The 18,130-nt window shown below is 47.1% G+C and overlaps 1 protein-coding gene across 1 annotated transcript in view; it reads left to right on the top strand.

The window, feature by feature from the left end:
• Positions 1-2,476: 2,476 nt before the first annotated feature.
• The window catches only part of TRPV2 (transient receptor potential cation channel subfamily V member 2), a 38,216-nt gene continuing 22,562 nt past the window's right edge, over positions 2,477-18,130 (top strand). The window contains exons 1-4 of the mRNA XM_036765755.1: positions 2,477-2,681; positions 9,958-10,226; positions 11,231-11,364; positions 11,877-12,029. Coding sequence (XP_036621650.1) covers positions 10,027-10,226; positions 11,231-11,364; positions 11,877-12,029 — 487 coding nt within the window. The 5' untranslated portion in view covers positions 2,477-2,681; positions 9,958-10,026. The remainder of the gene's footprint in view (positions 2,682-9,957; positions 10,227-11,230; positions 11,365-11,876; positions 12,030-18,130) is intronic.

Below are 18,130 nucleotides of genomic sequence, written 5' to 3'. Positions count from 1 at the left end.
GACACAACAGAAACAACTGATCATCAGCTGGGCAGGAGATAAGGGTTTCCCTGAGTCAGTGGAGGAAGCCCTCAAGGAGGAAACTCCCTGTAGTTCTAGAATGAATTTTAAACTGAAACTCGGGATCTAAGGGAGTGCTGGTAGGAAGGTAAATGACAGGGGTGGGGCTTGGACCCTGGCTTCCCTGGCTTCGAGGCCAGCTCCCTATCCACTGCACCACACTGTCTCCTCTCTATTATTTTAGGTGGGCAGGGGAGGGAGGAGCCAGACCTGTGATTTCACGGGCAGAGGGCATTCCCAATGAGTCAGTTCCGCCAGGGCAGAGCCACTCATATTCTGCAGTTTATAGAGTCGTATCACATGAGCCCTGGTTGTCTGGACCACTGAGGAGCGGTCATCCAGCCCCAGACATGTGCCCGGGGTCATCCAGCCTGTGTGTGGCAGAGGCCGGTCTTGGGTCCAAGTCTCAAGATCAGCTTTCCGTCGGCGATGGCACGCTACACCTCCTCTGACGTGAGATAGTCTAAGACTGTTGGAGGGCGGTGCAGGTTTGGTTCTGGGTAGGGAGGAGCAGAAGGACGATGGTGGGGGTTTGGTTCTGGGGCCTGAGGAAACCGCACTGAAACTTCAAGAGTTTCTTCTTGAGGAATGTTGAGGTTTCTTTTCTCTCTGCTGGGTGCCCAACAGGAAGCACATGAGCCGATTGTCTCATACGTGGGATGAAGAGACGTACCGAGGACTTCATTTTGGAATTGGTTTTGGAGCTCGCCTGGAGCATGAGAGGACCATGTGCCCTGGAATACAAGGAGTAGGAGCATAGAATGTTACAGCGAGAAGGGGGTCATCCAGCCTAAACTATTTTACAGGGGAGGAAACTGAGGCTCTGAGAGGGGCAGTGATTTGGTCAAGATCAAACTCATCCATTCACCCATCCATCTGTTCATTCTGGATAGTATCTGGTCTGATACTGGAGTGGTTTGCCATTTCCTTCTCCAGCTCATTTGACGGATGAGGAAACTGAGGCAAACAGGGTTAAGTGACTTGTCCAAAGTCACCCAGCTAATAAGTGTCCAGGGTGGATTTGAACTCAGGAAAACCGTTTTTTCTTAATTCTAAGCACAGAGCTCTATGCACTATGGCGCCACCTAGCTGCCCCCACCCATCTATCCAACAAGTATTTATTTAGTAAGTCCTACCGTTTTCCAGGCAGATATCACAGTGTTAGGGGCTCGGTATGCTGACTAAAATCCAAGCGTCCCCCTTTCAATAGAGCTTAGCTTTTATTGTGGTGAAACACAGAGAAGTAAATGAAATTTAATTACAAAGTAATCTGGGGGTCTGAGTAATTCTGAGTCACTACTAACAAGGAGATCAAGATTGGCCTGGCTTAGTAGATACCACTCCTAGGTAGGGTTTCCAAGAGGCAGAGGCAAGTAGGGAGACCATTTCAGGCATGCATGGGGAAAGGCCTGAACATAGGTGCAGAGGTGGGGGATGAGATGTCCTATACAAGGAGCAACGACAGAACGGCTAGAAGGTAGAGGGAGAGAGAGCCCCGTTCACAGAGGCCCTCTGTCTCCAAATCCAGCATTCTCCCACCATACCAAGGTGCACTCTCAGACACTTAGAGGGAGCTGTCTTAGAGGGTTCCAGGTTCCTAGATCAGGCTTCTCCTCACTCTCAGCTCTGGAAAAGACTAGCCTGACCTTCTGGGCTTGAGCCCTTGGCCTTCCTTTTCCAGGTACTGGAGCAGGAATAAAGGTCCTCATGAGAACGCAGCCCTCCAGCACCCCCTGAGTATGTCCTCAGGGGCTTGGTCAAGGAGGGACAGTGTAGATGAATGCAGAGGGGAGTGTGGTATTGGCTCCAATGAACAGAAAAAGTCAGGAAGAATAGAGGGAATTAGCCCGAATGGCACCAGGTGGTATCCCTCAGCTCAGTGGGCAGAATCCGGAGCTGGAAGCCAACTTGTCCAGCTTCATTTTACAGATGAGGAAACTGAGGCCCAGGGAAGTTAGAAGATGGCCTATAGTTGCATAGGAAGTACTCAGCAGAGGGGGAAATTGCACCCACGTGTTCTGGTTCCAGGGCCAGACTCCTTCCCCTGCGCCGAGCAGGCTCAGCCTCTGACCCAATCATCACCCAGCCTGCCGGCGCTGAGACCAGCATGGAATACTGGTGGGTGCCACCTTGGTCCCAAGACTAAGCTGGATGGTGGCTTCTTCCCAGAAGCCCTGGTAGGCTGCCAGGCATCTCTGATTCCTTCCATTGGGCTGGATGTGCGTCACCCTTGATTCCCATCGACCCATCTGCTGACTGGGCAGGAGAGAGTTAACTCCTTATCACCCCGAAGGAGACTTGCCTGAGTGGGGCAGGGTGTGTGTGTGTGTGTGTGTGTGTGTGTGTGTGTGTGTGTGTGTGTGTCTAGGGGGGGAACCAAGAGAGGGCACACCCCTTAGAGGAGGTTCCTTCCTGTAGCCTCCCCTCCCCTCCTCCTTGCTCTGTCTTACTCCCTCTCTGGATGACCAGGATCTACTGCATCCCAGTCCGGCCTCTGGACCTTCAGCCCTGCCAGGGCTACCCCTGAGCCTGACAAGGGGACCTGTTTCCAGAACCCAGGACTGCCCACTCTCCTGCCCATTCCCAGCCCAGGGCAGGCATCTGTGCAGTCTCCTTTGGGGGTAAGTAGCTAAGGCTCTTCCCATGTTTCTGAACCTGTCCGGGCTGAGTCAGAGGACCCTCCAAATGAATGGGTGTTGGTGGGAGTGGAGGCGAATGGGGCAGGAGGAGGGGGTCTCTCTTTGTGTTTCTAGCTGGGGAGGAGGAATAGGGCGGGGCTCCGGATTGTCCTTCCTGGACCTCAGGACCCTTTGCCCCCGCTGAGTCTGGTTTGGCGTGAGACCTGATAAAGACAGCTGTGAATTTCTTGTAGGGAGTACGGAGATGGAGAAGGGGGAGACAGTTGTCAGAATGGAGAAGGCGGGACAGCGGGAGAGGCTGTGGATGCTGGTGCCTGAGGGGCTCAGCCTGATTCAGGGCGGGGCTCCGGGTCAGGAAAGTGGGGTGCAGGGGGATGTGAAGGAGGCAGGCGCTCTGGGGAGCAGGGGATGGAGAGGAGGGTCAGGGGCCTGTCAAAGGGAGCAGTCCTTCCGGCAGGCAGCCAGAAGGCGGCTTCAGCCTGAAGAGCCTATGGTGACAAGGGGCTATGAATCAAGGTTTCATGGGCACAGCTGCTTCAGCACGGAAGCAGCTCTGACTGGGTGAGGAGTGCAGCCCCACCCAGGTCTGAGGGAGCCCTCACCCCATGGCCCTGGGGGCTCAGAGGGACTCCCCCACTCTGCCTTGCCCACATCTTTGTCCCTGGCTTCTGTCCCTGTTACTCACACCTGTCCCTAGCCCCACCTCCAGCTCTGGGCCCTGGGTTCCATCCTGTGTCCCTATCCCCGTTCCAAATCCTTTTTCCGTTCCTCTCTCCTTCCTTCCCTTTTCCCACCCCTGCCTCCCTCCCTGCCCTGGTCCTGCCTTTCCCCCTCTCTTCTTTTCCCTTCTTCTCATCCTTCCTGTCCTCATCCCACTCTCCATCCCCTCCCTAGCCCCATCTCTCCCTGTCCTGGCTTCTGGTAGACTGAGGCTGCCCATTCCCCCCACCATCCCAGAGCTGAGTAGGGGAGCGGGGCCCTGGGAGCAGGAATCAGAGAGAACTACTTCCCCACCCTCAGAGGGCCTGGCCATCCTGCCCTCGTGATGGCTGTGGTTTCAGTTTGCCCACGAGGGTGACGTTATACAGTACAGGAAGCTCCCTTATGTGGGGTGAAGAGCCCTAGGTAGGGCCTTATGGAGGGGCCCAGGCGGGAGAACGAGGCAGGGCAAGCTGATGGTTAGTACTCAGTGCTTTGCCATAGAGTGAAGGCTGGGAACGCCAGGAACTCGGAGCCTGCCTTGGAGACTCGGTTGGGGAGTTTGGAGGGGCTCCAGGTCTTATATTGGCATCTTCTGAGGATGCACACGTGTAACACATATACACATATTTATATACACATACATACACATATGTTTGCATATATACATTTAAGCAAATCTTTGATTTCATCAGTTTGTGGAGAGCTCCTGGTGGGGGACACCCTCTCCCTACGTGGAGCTACATGTGCTCTGCCACTTAAGAGAGTCTGATATACTTTAATACAGTTTGGTGCCAGGGGCACTGAGAGATAATGCGTCCTACTCAGGGTCATATAACCAGTGTCAAAGGCAGAACTCGAACCCAGATTTGACTGACCCAGAGGCTCGCTCTCTGCTCCACCAGGCTGCCTCTCTCCTAATGACTTTTCCCTGGTTGGTGACATCATCCCACAGGTTTCAGGGCCTGCCTCGAGTTCCACAGAAGGACTCAGCGATTACCCCTGACTGGTGATGCAGGTGGAAAATCTAAACAGGTTCCAGAAAAGTGGTTGGTTTAAAAAAAAACTTTTATTGCTTCCTTTTATTTTTCCATCACAATCATTTCTAGACACACACATCCCCAAATGGAACCCTCCCTCATAACAAAGAAGAACAGTGAAATGAAAGCAGCGATGCCACGGCCTCTTCATTTAGAGGTGGATACGGAATTCTGCCCCAGAGGCTCCCACCTCTCCTTAAGACAAAGAAGCTCTGGCTCGTGATCTGTCCTCCAGATTCTCCAGGGCTGGTAGGGGCTTTTCAGTTACCCAGAGGCTGGCTTCCCTTTAATGGCCTCTTCATTTACATAAGATATCAATAAATAATATTATTGACAACACATAATAGCCTTCTAACATATCCATAATGCACTAATAGCGACCCTATATTATAAACTATGCTAGTAATAGGGTTGATTAGATAATATTGCACACAATGTTAATATGCTAGCTTCTGTGTTATTATAATTATTAATGATATAGTCCATGATATAATGTATAAAATTAATACATTAGATTATACATGGCATGCTGTTAATAAATATTGATAATAACACATAATTATCAGAATAGCACCACTATACGACAGGTCCTGTGCTAAGCGTTTGGCCATTATTATATCATTTGCTTCTTACAACAAACCTGGAAGGTAGATGCTACCATTACCCCCATTTTATAGATGAAAAAACCGAGGCAAAGAGAGGTTAAGCCACTTTCCCAGGGTCTCATCTGATCCTTACAACAACCCTGGGGAGGTATGTGCTGTCATCTTCTTTTTACAGAAGAAGAAACTGAGGCAGACAGATTAAATGACTTGCCCAGAGTTACATAGACAGTAAGTTTTATGTGGCTGGATTTGAACTCGGGTCTTCCTGCCTCCAGGACCAGCACTCTAGCCCTTACACCCACCTGGTTGCTCCTGCTCGCTGCAGTAACCATTATCTTGTTCTGGCTCTGTTTGCTTCTATCTTCATGAATTCTTGAAAATCCTCCCATGTTTCTCTGAATTCTTCATCCCTATCATTTCCTGCTGCACGCTCATCCCGGAATCACAGAAGCCCAGAGCTGGAGGAGTGGGGTCCTCAGAGGCTATCTAGTGCAGAGGCCCAGAATCCCTTTGAAAACAGTCCCACAAATGGTCATTGGAGTTTTGCTTAAAGCCCTTCACTTCCCAAGGCAGCCCAGTCCTTTTCTGAACAGCTTTATGGTTAGGAAGTATCTCCTTCCATCAAACCTGATTTCCTTGTGTCCAGCCTATTTGGCAAAGCGCGGGGAAATCTGTTTCTCCGCTCCCTTCACGTGGCACAGTTTGCTCAGCCATGGACTTCCAAAGAACCTAGAGAAATCTAGAAAAGAGAATCTGTGGGATAGTGGAAAGAACCCTGGGTTCTAGTCCTGCCTCTGGCCCCAAGTGGCTGAAAAGTCCTGAATTCCCCATCTGTATAACAAAGACATTGACTTAGGATCTAGGTAGGATATAGAACTCATTCAGAGAGTATCTAGTCCACCCTGTTCCCCCTTCCCTTCTTTTACACACGGGGAAACTGAGGTATCAGTGAGGGGGGAATGATTTGCCCAAGGTCAGGGAGCTGAGAGTAGAATTCAAGGTCTCTGATATCAGATTTGGTGATCCTTCCAGCCCACCCCGTGGTGAGGTGACCTCCAAGCTTGAATGTTCTAGGAAATACTCAATAATAAAGCTGATCAGGGTGGGGGACCCAGGTATAGGGTTCCTAATCATCCTTCCCCTCCCCCCAGCTCCAGAGTAAGGGTATTGTGACCTTCCTCCATATAAACAAGATAAAGTCCCCTAGGAGAGGAGGGGAAAGACTCTATACAGTACTCTTCAAACCCTAGAGCTATGTATTAACGTGGGCCATCACCCTTGTTTTTACTACTGTTGCCATAATGGTGATTCCAGGAAAGTCCTGCCCGCAGCTGCAGTAGAACCAGAAAGTAGAATCGCCCAGGAGTAAACCGTCTCTGTGGTTCCAGCCCCCATGGCAGCCTCAGACCCACCACTACACTCTGTATTATAGATTCAGAGCAGGAAGGGGCTTTCTTGCCTTATAAGGAGCTGGTATGATGCAGTGGAAAGAATGTATGAGCCTTCCATCGTTCAGGATATTATTTTTATTCATCAAACTAAAAAAAAAACTCCTAAACTTATTTTTTAAATTAACAACTAAACTTTGCTTAAAAATAGAAACTGAAAAAATGTGATGCAAAATACTGATTTTTTTCTTCCTGTAGTGATGAGCAGGCCTCTACAAGGATACAATCCATCTTCACAATTTGTCCTTCAAGCAGATAACTGAAGCTGCCCAAAACAAGGGTGGGAAAGGGAGGGAGGCACCAACGACCATGCTTCATTTTGTTAGTGGGGGCTCATGCTGTCAGTGATTGTGGACTTTCTATCCTGAAGGCTTTCTGTAAATTTGTGGATAGAGAGCTGGACTTGAAGTCAGATAGAGAGATGTGTGTGTGTGTGTGTGTGTGTGTGTGTGTGTGTACTCAAGTGTGTGTATAGAGAGAGAGACAGACAGACAGATGGAGAGAAACAGAGACACCCAGAGACAGAGAGACAGAGATAGACAGAGATAGAGACAGACAGACATATATATATAGAGAGATAGATAGATAGATAGATAGATAGATAGATAGAGACAGGCAGGCAGACAGACAGACAGATGATGAAGGCACTTAAGCTCTCTCAGCTTTAGTTTCCTTTTTTGCGAAATAGGAATAAGAGTACTTACCTCTAAGGGCTTCTGGGAGGATCAAATGAAGCAACATATGTAAACCACTTTGAAAATCTTAAAAGGCCTGGACCTATTCCAGTGCTCTGGGGAACTCCTGGGTGAGGAAATTCCCTCCACCAATACTGGTCGCCTTGTTGTTGTTCAGTTGTGTCTGACCATTTATGGCCGCATTTGGAGTTTTCTTGGCAGAGGTACTGGAGGGGTTTGCCATTTCCTTCTCTGGCACATTTGAGAGATGGGGAAACTGAGGCAAACAGGGTGAACTGACTTGCCCAGGGTCACACAGCTAGGACGTGTCATATTTGAATGTGGGTCTTCCTGACTCCAGGCCTAGCACTCTATCCCAGGCAGCAACTTCCTGCAAGTTACTGTCTAAGAGTTGTCTAGAACATTGAGACGCTTAGTGATTTGCCCAGGGTCCTGCAGCCAGTCAGTGACAGAAGCAGGACTCAAACCCAGGTCTGCCTGGCTTCAAGGTCAGTTCTCTATCCTCTATGACACAGTGCTTCTCTATAATCCTTAGAGTACTACCGAGACATAACCCTGTGTTCTCATGGCAGGCGGCTTCCCCTCGTCTTCTCCCAAATCCTCCCTCCCAGAGATCCTCACAAAGCTGTCCCAGAAGTCTCATTTCCAACAAGTCACTGCCTCTGCAGGGTTACGTAATGTTTGAGATGATGATGATGATGGTGGTGGTGGTGATGATGATGTCATTTGGGGCTCAAACTACAAGAGCTCATTGTGCAATTAAATTAAAGTGCAAAGCCCTCTTTTTAAGAGATGTCAGGCTGTACCTGGCACACCCAGGACAGGCCGTCCTCCTGCCAAAGGAGACACAGCTCTTCAATAGCAGAGCAAAGCAGGACATTGGGGTAGAAAGAGGTTTGACTTCAGAGTCCACAGAACCTGGGTAAAAATCCTCGTGGTTTGGGTTTTTGAAATTTTTTTAATTTTTGGAGGCAATCGGGGCAAAGGGACTTGCCCAGGGTCACACAGCTAGTAAGTGTCTGAAGCCAGATTTGAACTTGGGTCCTCCTGACTCCAGTCCCCGTGCTCTACCCACTATACCACCCAGCTGCTCCTGATTTTTGTTTTTTTTTTTTAAATTTCCAAACGAATCCCTGTTGTTGTTTTTTCTGCTCTTCCCATGGCAAGTGCAGAGCCCCTGTTATAGTTGATCTTGGGGCTTCGGGGAAGATCCTGGTTATGTCACTATGCCCTGCCCCTCCTGCCTCCTCTTTCTACCATAGCCACTGACCAGTCAGTCTTCTAGACCTTGCCCATCTTAGTAAAACATTTTCCTATTACTTTACTAGTTGCACATTAGGGGCAGCTAGGTGGCACAGTGATAAAGCGCTGGGCCTGGAGTCAGGAAGACCTGAGTTCAAATCTGGCCTCAGATACTTACTAGCTGTGTGACCCTGGGCAAGTCACTTCACCCTGATTGCCTCAGTTTCCTCATCTGGCAAACCACTCTAGTGTCTTTGCCAAGAAAACTCCAAATGGGGTCATGAAGAGTCTGAAACAACAGAAGTTACTAGTTATTGCCACCCCTCTACATCTAAGAAAGTCCGGAGGCAGGGGGTTGATGCTTAAGGTTTACATCTTCCGCCTACTGCTTTTTGAGAAAGTAATTTCCCCTCCTTGGATGCTGTTTCCTTATCTGCAAAATAATAGGCTTGGATCTAAGTCTAGGATACTGTGATCCCAACCCACACCTTCTGCCTCCACATTCCAAGGTCTTGCGTTCCCTTGGCTTTAAGGGATTGTGGTTCAGAAGTCTTGATCAAAGACCTGTGGGGTCTTCAATTCCACTTTCAGGACACCTCCCTGCCCAGGGATAAAGGTGGATGCAATGGGGCCAACCTTGATCCATATGGGCCCCAACTCTTTTTCTTCATTAGCATAGCCCTCTTCTCCTTAGTCCAAGCAAAATAAAAGCCAAAGCCCCAAGCAGTATACATGTACACATGTGTGTATATATGTGTAATATACATAGACATAGGCATGGACATGAACATGGACATGGACATGGACATGGACATAGACATAAACATAAGAGCGGCAGATGTGATTTCATCAGTATAGGGAATTCCTGATAAGGAAAATCCCTACCAGTATCAGTGAACCCCAACATTGTAACTTACGGTCTTTATTTTATTTTTTGAATCATCAAGCACTTAGTATTTTCTCCTTCCTACTCCTCCCTCCATTAGAAAAAAAGGACTAAAACCCTTGTAACAAATAAATATAGTCAAACAAAACAAATTCCCATACTGGCCATGTCAAAAACTGTGCATCTCAGTTTGCATGTTAATACACCACTTCTCAGAGGTAGATAACCATCATTGGTCTTCTGAAATGATCAAAGTTCCTAAGTCTTTCAAAATTGTTTGTTTTTACCATGTTGGTGTTGTAGCACAAATTGTACTCTTGGCTAGGTAAATTTTAAACTCAGAGAGGTTCGGTGGTTTGGCTAGGGTCACACAGCCTGAATGTGTGGCAGACTCAGGACTTGACCCCAGGTGTTCCTGACTCCATAGCCGCCTTTAGTCACTATACCGAGCTGCCTCTTTCTAAGCCTCACCTCCCGCCCCACCCCCACCCCCAACCATCACCTCGCAGGCTGGCCTTGGCTCTCCTGCTTTCTCATGGCACCCTTTGGCTTTGCCCACACTCCTGACCTTGTCAAACATTTGTTGCTTTCTCTGTTCCTGCCTGGCCTTGCAAAGCCTTTCTGTATCTCTTTCTTTCCGAAGACGACCTCTTGGGAAGATCCTGAGAACCTCCGGGAAGAGATAAGACAGGGTGCCCTCCTCCGCTCCAAGATGCCTGAGCCAGCCAGAGGGACGGCCTTCCGGCTGGAGACGACAGAAGGTGACCAGGAAGGGGGGTCAGCGGCTGCTTCGGAAGAGAGAGGATCTAGAGACCAGCTACCCCCGATGGAGTCGGCCTTCCAGAAGGAGAGCAAGAGCTTCTCCCCTCAGATCAAAGTTAATCTCAATTACCGCAAAGGGGTAGGTCCCAGGTAAGCAGAGAGCCCCGTGTGGTAACAATGTGGGGATCAGGCTTGTCTTATTGCTTGTTACTGGGTTGGATGAGGTGGCAGCTGAGCTTCTTTCCATGAGCAGATCATTTCTTTGGGCCTCACTTTCCTCATTTGTGAAATGGGACTAGGTCAGGGATTATTAACCTGGAGTCTGTGAACTCATTAAAAATATTTCATTAACTACATTTCGATACAATCATTGGTCTTGGCAGTCCTATGCATTTTATTTTGTGCATTTAAGAAACATTATTCCAATCTCTAGGTTTCACCAGACTGCCCAACGGGTCCATGATGCAACAGTTCCAATCCCCTGGATCTCTCACATCCCCTTTGCTTTTAAATCCCATGATCCTTATCCCCAAGACCACCCTGGTCAGTCAAGGAGGCGACTGAAAGGAGCACATTAATTGGGGGTAGGGTGGGGGGAGAGGGAGCTGGGAAAAAGGCCTTAAATGTTCTTCCCACGTGGGCTCCTGAAGGCCCTTCCATCCCAGGGTTTCTCTCTCTTTAGGATATCTTAGCAACTGCCTTTCCCTGTGCTTCTCCTCATGTTCATGGGCCTTGGTTTGATCCAGGGCTGGGGAACCTGCGGCCTCTAAGCCATAGGCTCCCTACCCCTGCTTTAATCCTACATAAAATGAAAGGGTTGGACCTCTAAGGTTTCTTTCAGCTTTAAATCAACCATATGACTCTTATTCAGTCATCAATACTACAAAATGCAACATCACATTTGATACTGGGAGAATCAAATACATCTAAGGTGTTGGGGACAGAACATAAAGGGTTGGCATCTAAGTAGGTTCATAGAATGTTGAAGCTGGAAGCAACCTTAGAAGTCATCTGGTCCATAGTCAGGGCTGAGGGGTCAGTAGTGGGGCCCCTGAAGCCAAATTCACTACAGGGGCAGAATTTTTCCCCTCATGGGGACACAGCCCAGTTCAACCACCTCCTCCATTTCCCATTTCCCCTTCGTCCCTTGGCAGCCCATCAGATCCAAACCGTTTTGACCGTGACCGACTCTTCAATGCAGTTGTGGGGGGAAACCCGGACAGCCTGAATGGTTTGCTGGAATATCTGATGTTGACCAGCAAGTATCTCACAGACTCAGAATTCACAGGTATGACTGCAGAGCTGCTACTGGCAGGTTTTTGCACTCAGCGCAAGCCTAATGAACAGCCCAGGCGGGAGCTAATAGGGCCACTCCTACTTGGGGAGGCTGTGGTGGTGGTTTGGAAGAGAGGAAGCTAGGGTAGGCCAGAGATGAGCTCACCCGTGCGCTGCCAGGGTTGGGGATGGCAAGGAGGAAGTGCACTGCATGCTAGGTTCCTAGTGTAACTAATTACTCTTGTTGGGCAGACAGTAAACTTTGTTTTCATGTTGCTGAAGGACTCTGAGATGGTCAGCACAGGGCTTGTCCATGTTCCATAAAGAGTTCTAGGTTCTTTTGGCCCAATGGGATGGATGGACGGTATTCATAGAGCTCAAGAGGGACTTGTTGATTGGTCCTGAGGATGAGAGATCCCACTGGATCCATGGAAGACCACTCCTGGCATTAGCAAGGTTGAGGCCGAGTCGGTTAGAACATGAAGGTCAGGTGTTTGATCCCTCCACCCCTAACTTGCCTGACAGATGCCTCCACTGGGAAAACCTGCCTGATGAAGGCTGTGCTGAATCTCCGGGACGGGATGAATGAGTGCATCTTACCGCTGCTACAGATTGACCGTGACACCCGGAACCCCCAGCCTCTCATCAAGGCCGTGTGCACTGGGGAGTACTACAAAGGTAAGAACGGAAGCAGGGGAATGACAGAGATATACCTGGAAGTCAGGTCGGGACCCCTGGGTTTTCAGGACCCCAGTCCATCACTAACTATCCGGCAGCCTCAGGTAAGCCGCAAAACACTGAATTCTTAATCTGGAAAGAGATTGTTGGGTTGAACCCCTTCATTTTTCAGAAGGGGAAACTGAGGCTCATAGGGAGGAAATGTCACTTAGGGAGGTTAGTGGCAGAGCTGGGACTAGAATCCAGGTCGCTTCACTTCCAGTCCGTTGCTTAAACTCTTCCAGTTTTTCTTTCCTCAGCTGTAAACCCCAGCCCTCTCCTTGTCCCAGGTTTGTTGTGAGATTTAAGTGAGATCGGAGGGGAGGGGATACTTTTGAAAAGTAGGAGCATGGGAAGCCTAGGTATTGTTGTGGTCGTCCAGTTGTTTTCAGTTGTGCCCAGCTCTTCATGATTCCATTTGGGGTTTGGCAGAGATACTGCAGTGGTTTGCCATTCCCTTCTCCAGCTCATTTTATAGATGAGGAAACTGAGGCACACAAGGTGAAGTGACTTGCCCAGGGTCACACAGCTAGGAAGAGTCTGAGGTCACATTTGAACTCGCGAAGACTCATCTTTGACTCCAGACCCGGCGCTCTGTGCACTATAGTGCCACCTAGTGGCACCTAAGTATTATTACCTATGTACTATTATCAAGTAGGGGCTCAAACTCTGCTTGGGGAACTCAGTGGATCTGACCAGCAATGCCCCTGGGCCAAGGAATCCGATGCTGTTTTCCAAATCAAGATGAATGTAAATGAATGCTTCTATCAGAAAAGCGGAGCCCACACTCAGCGGGAGCCCGGGGTATTTCCTGCAGCATGACATCTGGAGAGCTAGCATGTTGGGGAGTGAGGGGCACCTCCAGGAGGGGGATCCAGGGCTCATCTGTGAGCACGCTCTGCACCTCTACAGGACATGTTTCTCATGATGTGGAGCTTTAGGAGCAGTGCTTCTAGATTTGGTTATTATTGGGGAGGGGGGATATTTTATTGATGCTTTGGGGAAGGCACATTAAGCCATTTCCCGTCATTCACCCTGCCTCAGTAGAACCCTCCTTTATAACAAAAGTATGAGCAAGCAAAACAAACTGACTCATTGACCATATCTAACAGCATATGCCCTATTCTGTGCCTGCAGTCCACCACTTCTTTGCTCATCAGTCCTCTGGAGTAAAGATTGGTTGTTGGACTGATTTGAGATCTGATCTCATCATTTTCCCCCCTTCTTTATTTCCTTGTGGGCATTATATATGCTGTTCTCTCTCTCTCTCTCTCTTTTTAGGCAATCAGGGTTAAGTGACTTGCCCAGGGTCATACAGCTAGGAAGTATCTAAGATTGGATTTGAACTCAGGTCTTTCTGACTCCAGGCCTGGTGTTCTATCCACTGCGCCATCTAGCTGCCTTTCCAAGATCATAAGACATGGTTATCTTATCGCCACCTTTCCCAATCACAGACTTCCTCGATGATGTCTTGCAGGCTGTCATTGCTCATATATTGTAGCCTGCTTACACGTGTGCTAGAAATCATAATAATAACAACTCAAATTTATACTAAACTTTGAGAGGCAGTGGGGTGTAGTGGATAGAGAGCCAGCCTTAGAATTAGGAAGACCTGGGTCCAAGTCACTGATACTTACTGACTGTGTGACCCTGGGCAAGTTACTTAGCCTGTGTTTGCCTCAGTTTCTTCAATTATAAAATGGACTAGATGGTCTCTACAATCCCTTCCAGCTGTAAATTTATTAGTTTATATTTTATTTATAATTTATTTTTATTAATAGTTTATATTTTATCTATTTGTAGTTTGTTTTATTTATTTATAGTTTATTTTTATTTATTCATAGTTTATATCTGGTCTATTTATAGTTTATTTTTATTCATTTATAGTTTATCTTTATCCATAGTTTATATTTGATTTATTTATAGTTAATAAATTTTTATTTATAGTTTATATTTTAATTAGTTTATATCAGATTTCTAGGTAGAGAAGTCATATGAGGGATAGTCGCCATCTACTCCAATCTCCTGTGTCTTTAATGGCTCAGATTTAGACAGGAAAGAAGCCCAAGGTTCATAGACTGCCCAGAGGCCCCACCCTCGTGACTTCTTCCTTTAAGAAGAGAGTCAGCAGGCAGAGAATGTAGTGAGCATGGTATAACATCGACAAAAATGTAACTGACTCTCTGGGACAGGAATGACTCTGGACTCACATGCCTGCTTTCTTATCTATATAAAATCTTTATGAGAGTGGTTGATGTACATGTAGGGAGGTTGGATGGGAAGCTGAACATGGGTGCTTTGGATCCATGGGGAGATATGTGTGCTCTGGCCCCTCACTCTCAAGGGTGAGCAGGAGCTATTGGTGTGGGTCTCTGTGAGGGCTAAGGATGGGGCACTGTGCCAAAGGGGATCGGTAATGGAGCCAGGGAACACCAGCCACTCTGTGGGCCAAGATGAGCCAGGAAAGATGCTTCCTGGCCTCTCAAGCACTTAATGAATGCTGGTTGAGTTTAATTCCTAATGATGGCAAGAGAAAGGATCAGGAAAATTTTCATAAGACTTGAATGGAACACATCTTCTTCAGTCGTATAACTGATTAAAAAGGCAAGGAGAGATTAATGAAATCCTTGAATGTCTTTGTTTGTTGACTTACGCAAACCGTATTTGACTCTGTGGTGCCTTCAGGGCTTTCCTCAAGCAAGCTGCCTCCTTACTTGGGACATATGTGAAAATCTGACAAGGGTCCATGACAGATGCAGCCACAGAGACAACTTTATGGTTTAATGATCTGGTACGTTTTCATGCCTTCAAAGAGGCACGAAGCACGGAGACATGCGCTTCCCAAAGGCATTTGCCATTGTCGTGGAGCATGCTCGTTTCAAGCAGGCAGCATAGCAAGATGGAAAGAACCCTGGCTTTGGAGTCCGAGAATCTGAATTCTAACCCTGCCCTTGTCAGGGGCCAAGATAATAAGTGTCACTATTTGGGGGGATCTGGGAAGGCTTCAGGGGGGAGGTGGAAATACATCATAAACTGAACCATGATGGAAGGTAAACTTCCTGAAACAAGGATGAAAGAGATAGAAGTAGGGAGGTAGAGTCTTCCATCCCCTCTCTGTCAAGAGGTGGATACCATTCTTCATCTTTCAGCCCCTGGAATCATGGTTGATCATTGCACTGATCAGAGTTCTTAAGTCTTTCAAAGCTGTTTCTCTCTCTCTTTTTTTTTACAGCAATACATAAAAAATATAGCATTTCATTGGACTGATTACATTTTACATCCTTGCTTCTCTCAGGTCGAGGGTTACCTCACCCTGTGTTTTACCGTAGGACTGATGATTGTCATTTTAAAAATAGTTTATTTCCCCTCCCCAATGACATGTGAAAACAATTTTTAACATTGGTTTTTGTTTGTCTTTTTAACGTTGTTTTTGTACCAATTGTTTTCCTGGTTCTGCTCGCTTCACTCTGTCAGTTCATCCAAATCTTCCCAGGTTTCTCTGAAACCACCCCCTTCATCATTTCCTATAGCACTGTAGTATTCCATTACATCCATATACCCTAATGTGTCCAGCCATTCCACAAGTGATGAGCACCCTGTAGCTTCCAGTTCCTTGCTCTTACAAAGAGCTGCTATAAATATTTCTGTAGGTAGGGATCCTTTCCCTCTTTACTTGATCTCTTTGGGGGTAAAGCCTAAAGGTGGTATAGGAGGGTTATTTTGAAGCTTTGTGGGGGATAGATTGTAGAAGGGGGAGACTTGAGGCAGAGAGACCAGGTGTTTGCAATAGTCCGTGCAAAAGGTGATGAGGGTCTGAGCTAGTGTGGTGACAATGAATAAAGAAAAGGGAACTGAGAAAGACCATATTGTAGAGGTAGAACCAATAAGACTTGGCAACTATCAGATCAGATATGAAGAGTGGAAGGAGGGGCATTGTAGTATAGGGAACCAAGGTGACTTGGGCTCAGATTCCATCTCAGACGCTTGTTCACTATGTCACCTGTAGCAAGTGACTCCATCTCTCTGGGCCTCTGTGTGAGGACTTAGTGACTTCCAAGGACTCTTCTGGCTCCAGATTTATAATCTCATCATGGCATTGACCCCTGGAACACCACAAAAACCCTTCAGTGAAATCTATAGGCATTTGCAAGGGACTGATCTAACCCTCCATACAGGCAAAATGAAGTGGATCAAACATTCCCGCTGCTCAGATGAAAAGGTGCCTTGTGGTTATTTTTTGTCGGAAGAATCATCTCCCTGGGTGGGATAGAGGAGGGATCTATTGGAAAATGAAGGTATGTGAAAATCAGCCAGGTTGGATGGTGTTTGGGATAGGGGATCCCTCCTGCAATGACCCACAGACTCTGTAAAGTTCACCCATTGAATACCAATATTCCAGTAGCTTTGACTAATGGAGTGCCATGATCTCGGGAAAACAAAATCTTAGGTGATCCACAGGGTAATGGAGACATTCATGGTGGGTATGAACAAGCCTTTGCAAGTTCCCAATGAATCCTGGCAGCTGAGAAATAGTATAGAAGATATCAAAGATTATGAGTGGGAAAGGAGGTGGGCTGCTTGTCTAGTGAGTTCGAGGGATAATGGGTAGATTTCCTGATGGCTGCATTGGTACAAATGAATAGATGGATGGATGGGTGAATAAATGTATGATGAATGAAGGGATAAATGAATAAATGGATTAATAGATGGTTGGGGAAATGAATGAATGTGTGAATGAAAGTGTGAATGGATGTACTAGCATTTATTAATTGCTTATTAATGTGCTAAACACCAGGGGTAATGAAGCATAAAAACAACCAGAGGAAGGCATTCAGCACATTTTGTTACAGAGAATTTCTAGAAAAACAGACAAGAATGGTCTGAAGATAAGATTTCCTCATTCATTTATTAAGCAACAACTATGTCCAGACAGGGGCAGCTAGAAGGTGCCACAGTGCATAGAGCTCTGGGCCTGGAGTTAGGAAGATTCATCTTTGTGAGTTCAAATCCAGCCTCAGACATTAGCTGCGTGACTCTGGGCAAGTCACTTCATCCTGTTTGCCTCAGTTTCCTCATCTGTAGAAAGAGCTGGAGAAGGAAATGGCAAACCACCCTAGTATCTCTGGCAAGAAAACCCCAAATGGTGTCACGGAGAGTCAGACACATCTGAAAATGACTGAACAAGACTGTGTTCAGACAACAGGGCAGAGAGGATAGAGGGCTAGTCTCAGAGTGAAGAAGACTTGGGTTCAAGTCCCTTCTTAGACACATACTGGCAAATCATTTAGCCTCTCAGTACCGCCAGTGACTCTTTTAGCATGGTTCTTGCAGAATAGTTGCTGGTTATATTGGGTTATTGTATTGAGTCACTATATATTGGGTCATTGTTTTGAGTCATTGTATTGGGTCACTGTTTTAGGTCATTGCATTGTGTCATTTTATTGGGTCATTGCATTGTGTCACTGTATTGGATTACTGTTTTGGGTCACTGTATTGGGTCATTGACTCTTGAGCTGGAATGAACCTTTGAGGTCATCTAGTCCAACTGCCTCATTTTACAATTGAGGAAACAGAGGCCTGGGGGATAGAGTGACATGCCTAAGGTCTCACAGTTGGCAGAAGGAGTTTCCTTACTGGGTTCTCCATGCAGTGAAGAAATCAAGTCTGGACTAAAAGAAAAAGTGCCAGCCACAATGTACTGCAACAACTCAATTCACTTCAATTCAGTTAAAACATATAGAGTGTCTGCTATGTGCATGGCACTGCATTAATTCTGTGATATAAAGATGAACAAAATGCAATGCTCCCTCTTAAAGGAACTTTGACAAAATGTCCTCATGTCAATCAATGCCTTATATAATAATAATAATTAATAAAGGCTAACATTTATATTGCACTTACGTACTATGCTAGGTGGTTTACAATTATCTCACATGATCCTCACAACAACCCTGGGATGTGGGTGCTATCATCATCCCCATTTTTTACCTCAGTGGGCTAATTGAGGCAGGTACAGGTTAAGTGATGTGCCTAGGGTCACACAGATAGTGAGTCTGAAGCCG

Source organism: Trichosurus vulpecula, chromosome 7 (genome assembly GCF_011100635.1).
Source record: "Trichosurus vulpecula isolate mTriVul1 chromosome 7, mTriVul1.pri, whole genome shotgun sequence".
Lineage (NCBI taxonomy): Eukaryota > Metazoa > Chordata > Mammalia > Diprotodontia > Phalangeridae > Trichosurus > Trichosurus vulpecula.
Note: the sequence above shows the minus strand (reverse complement) of the source record. Positions and strands in the feature narration are given on the sequence as shown.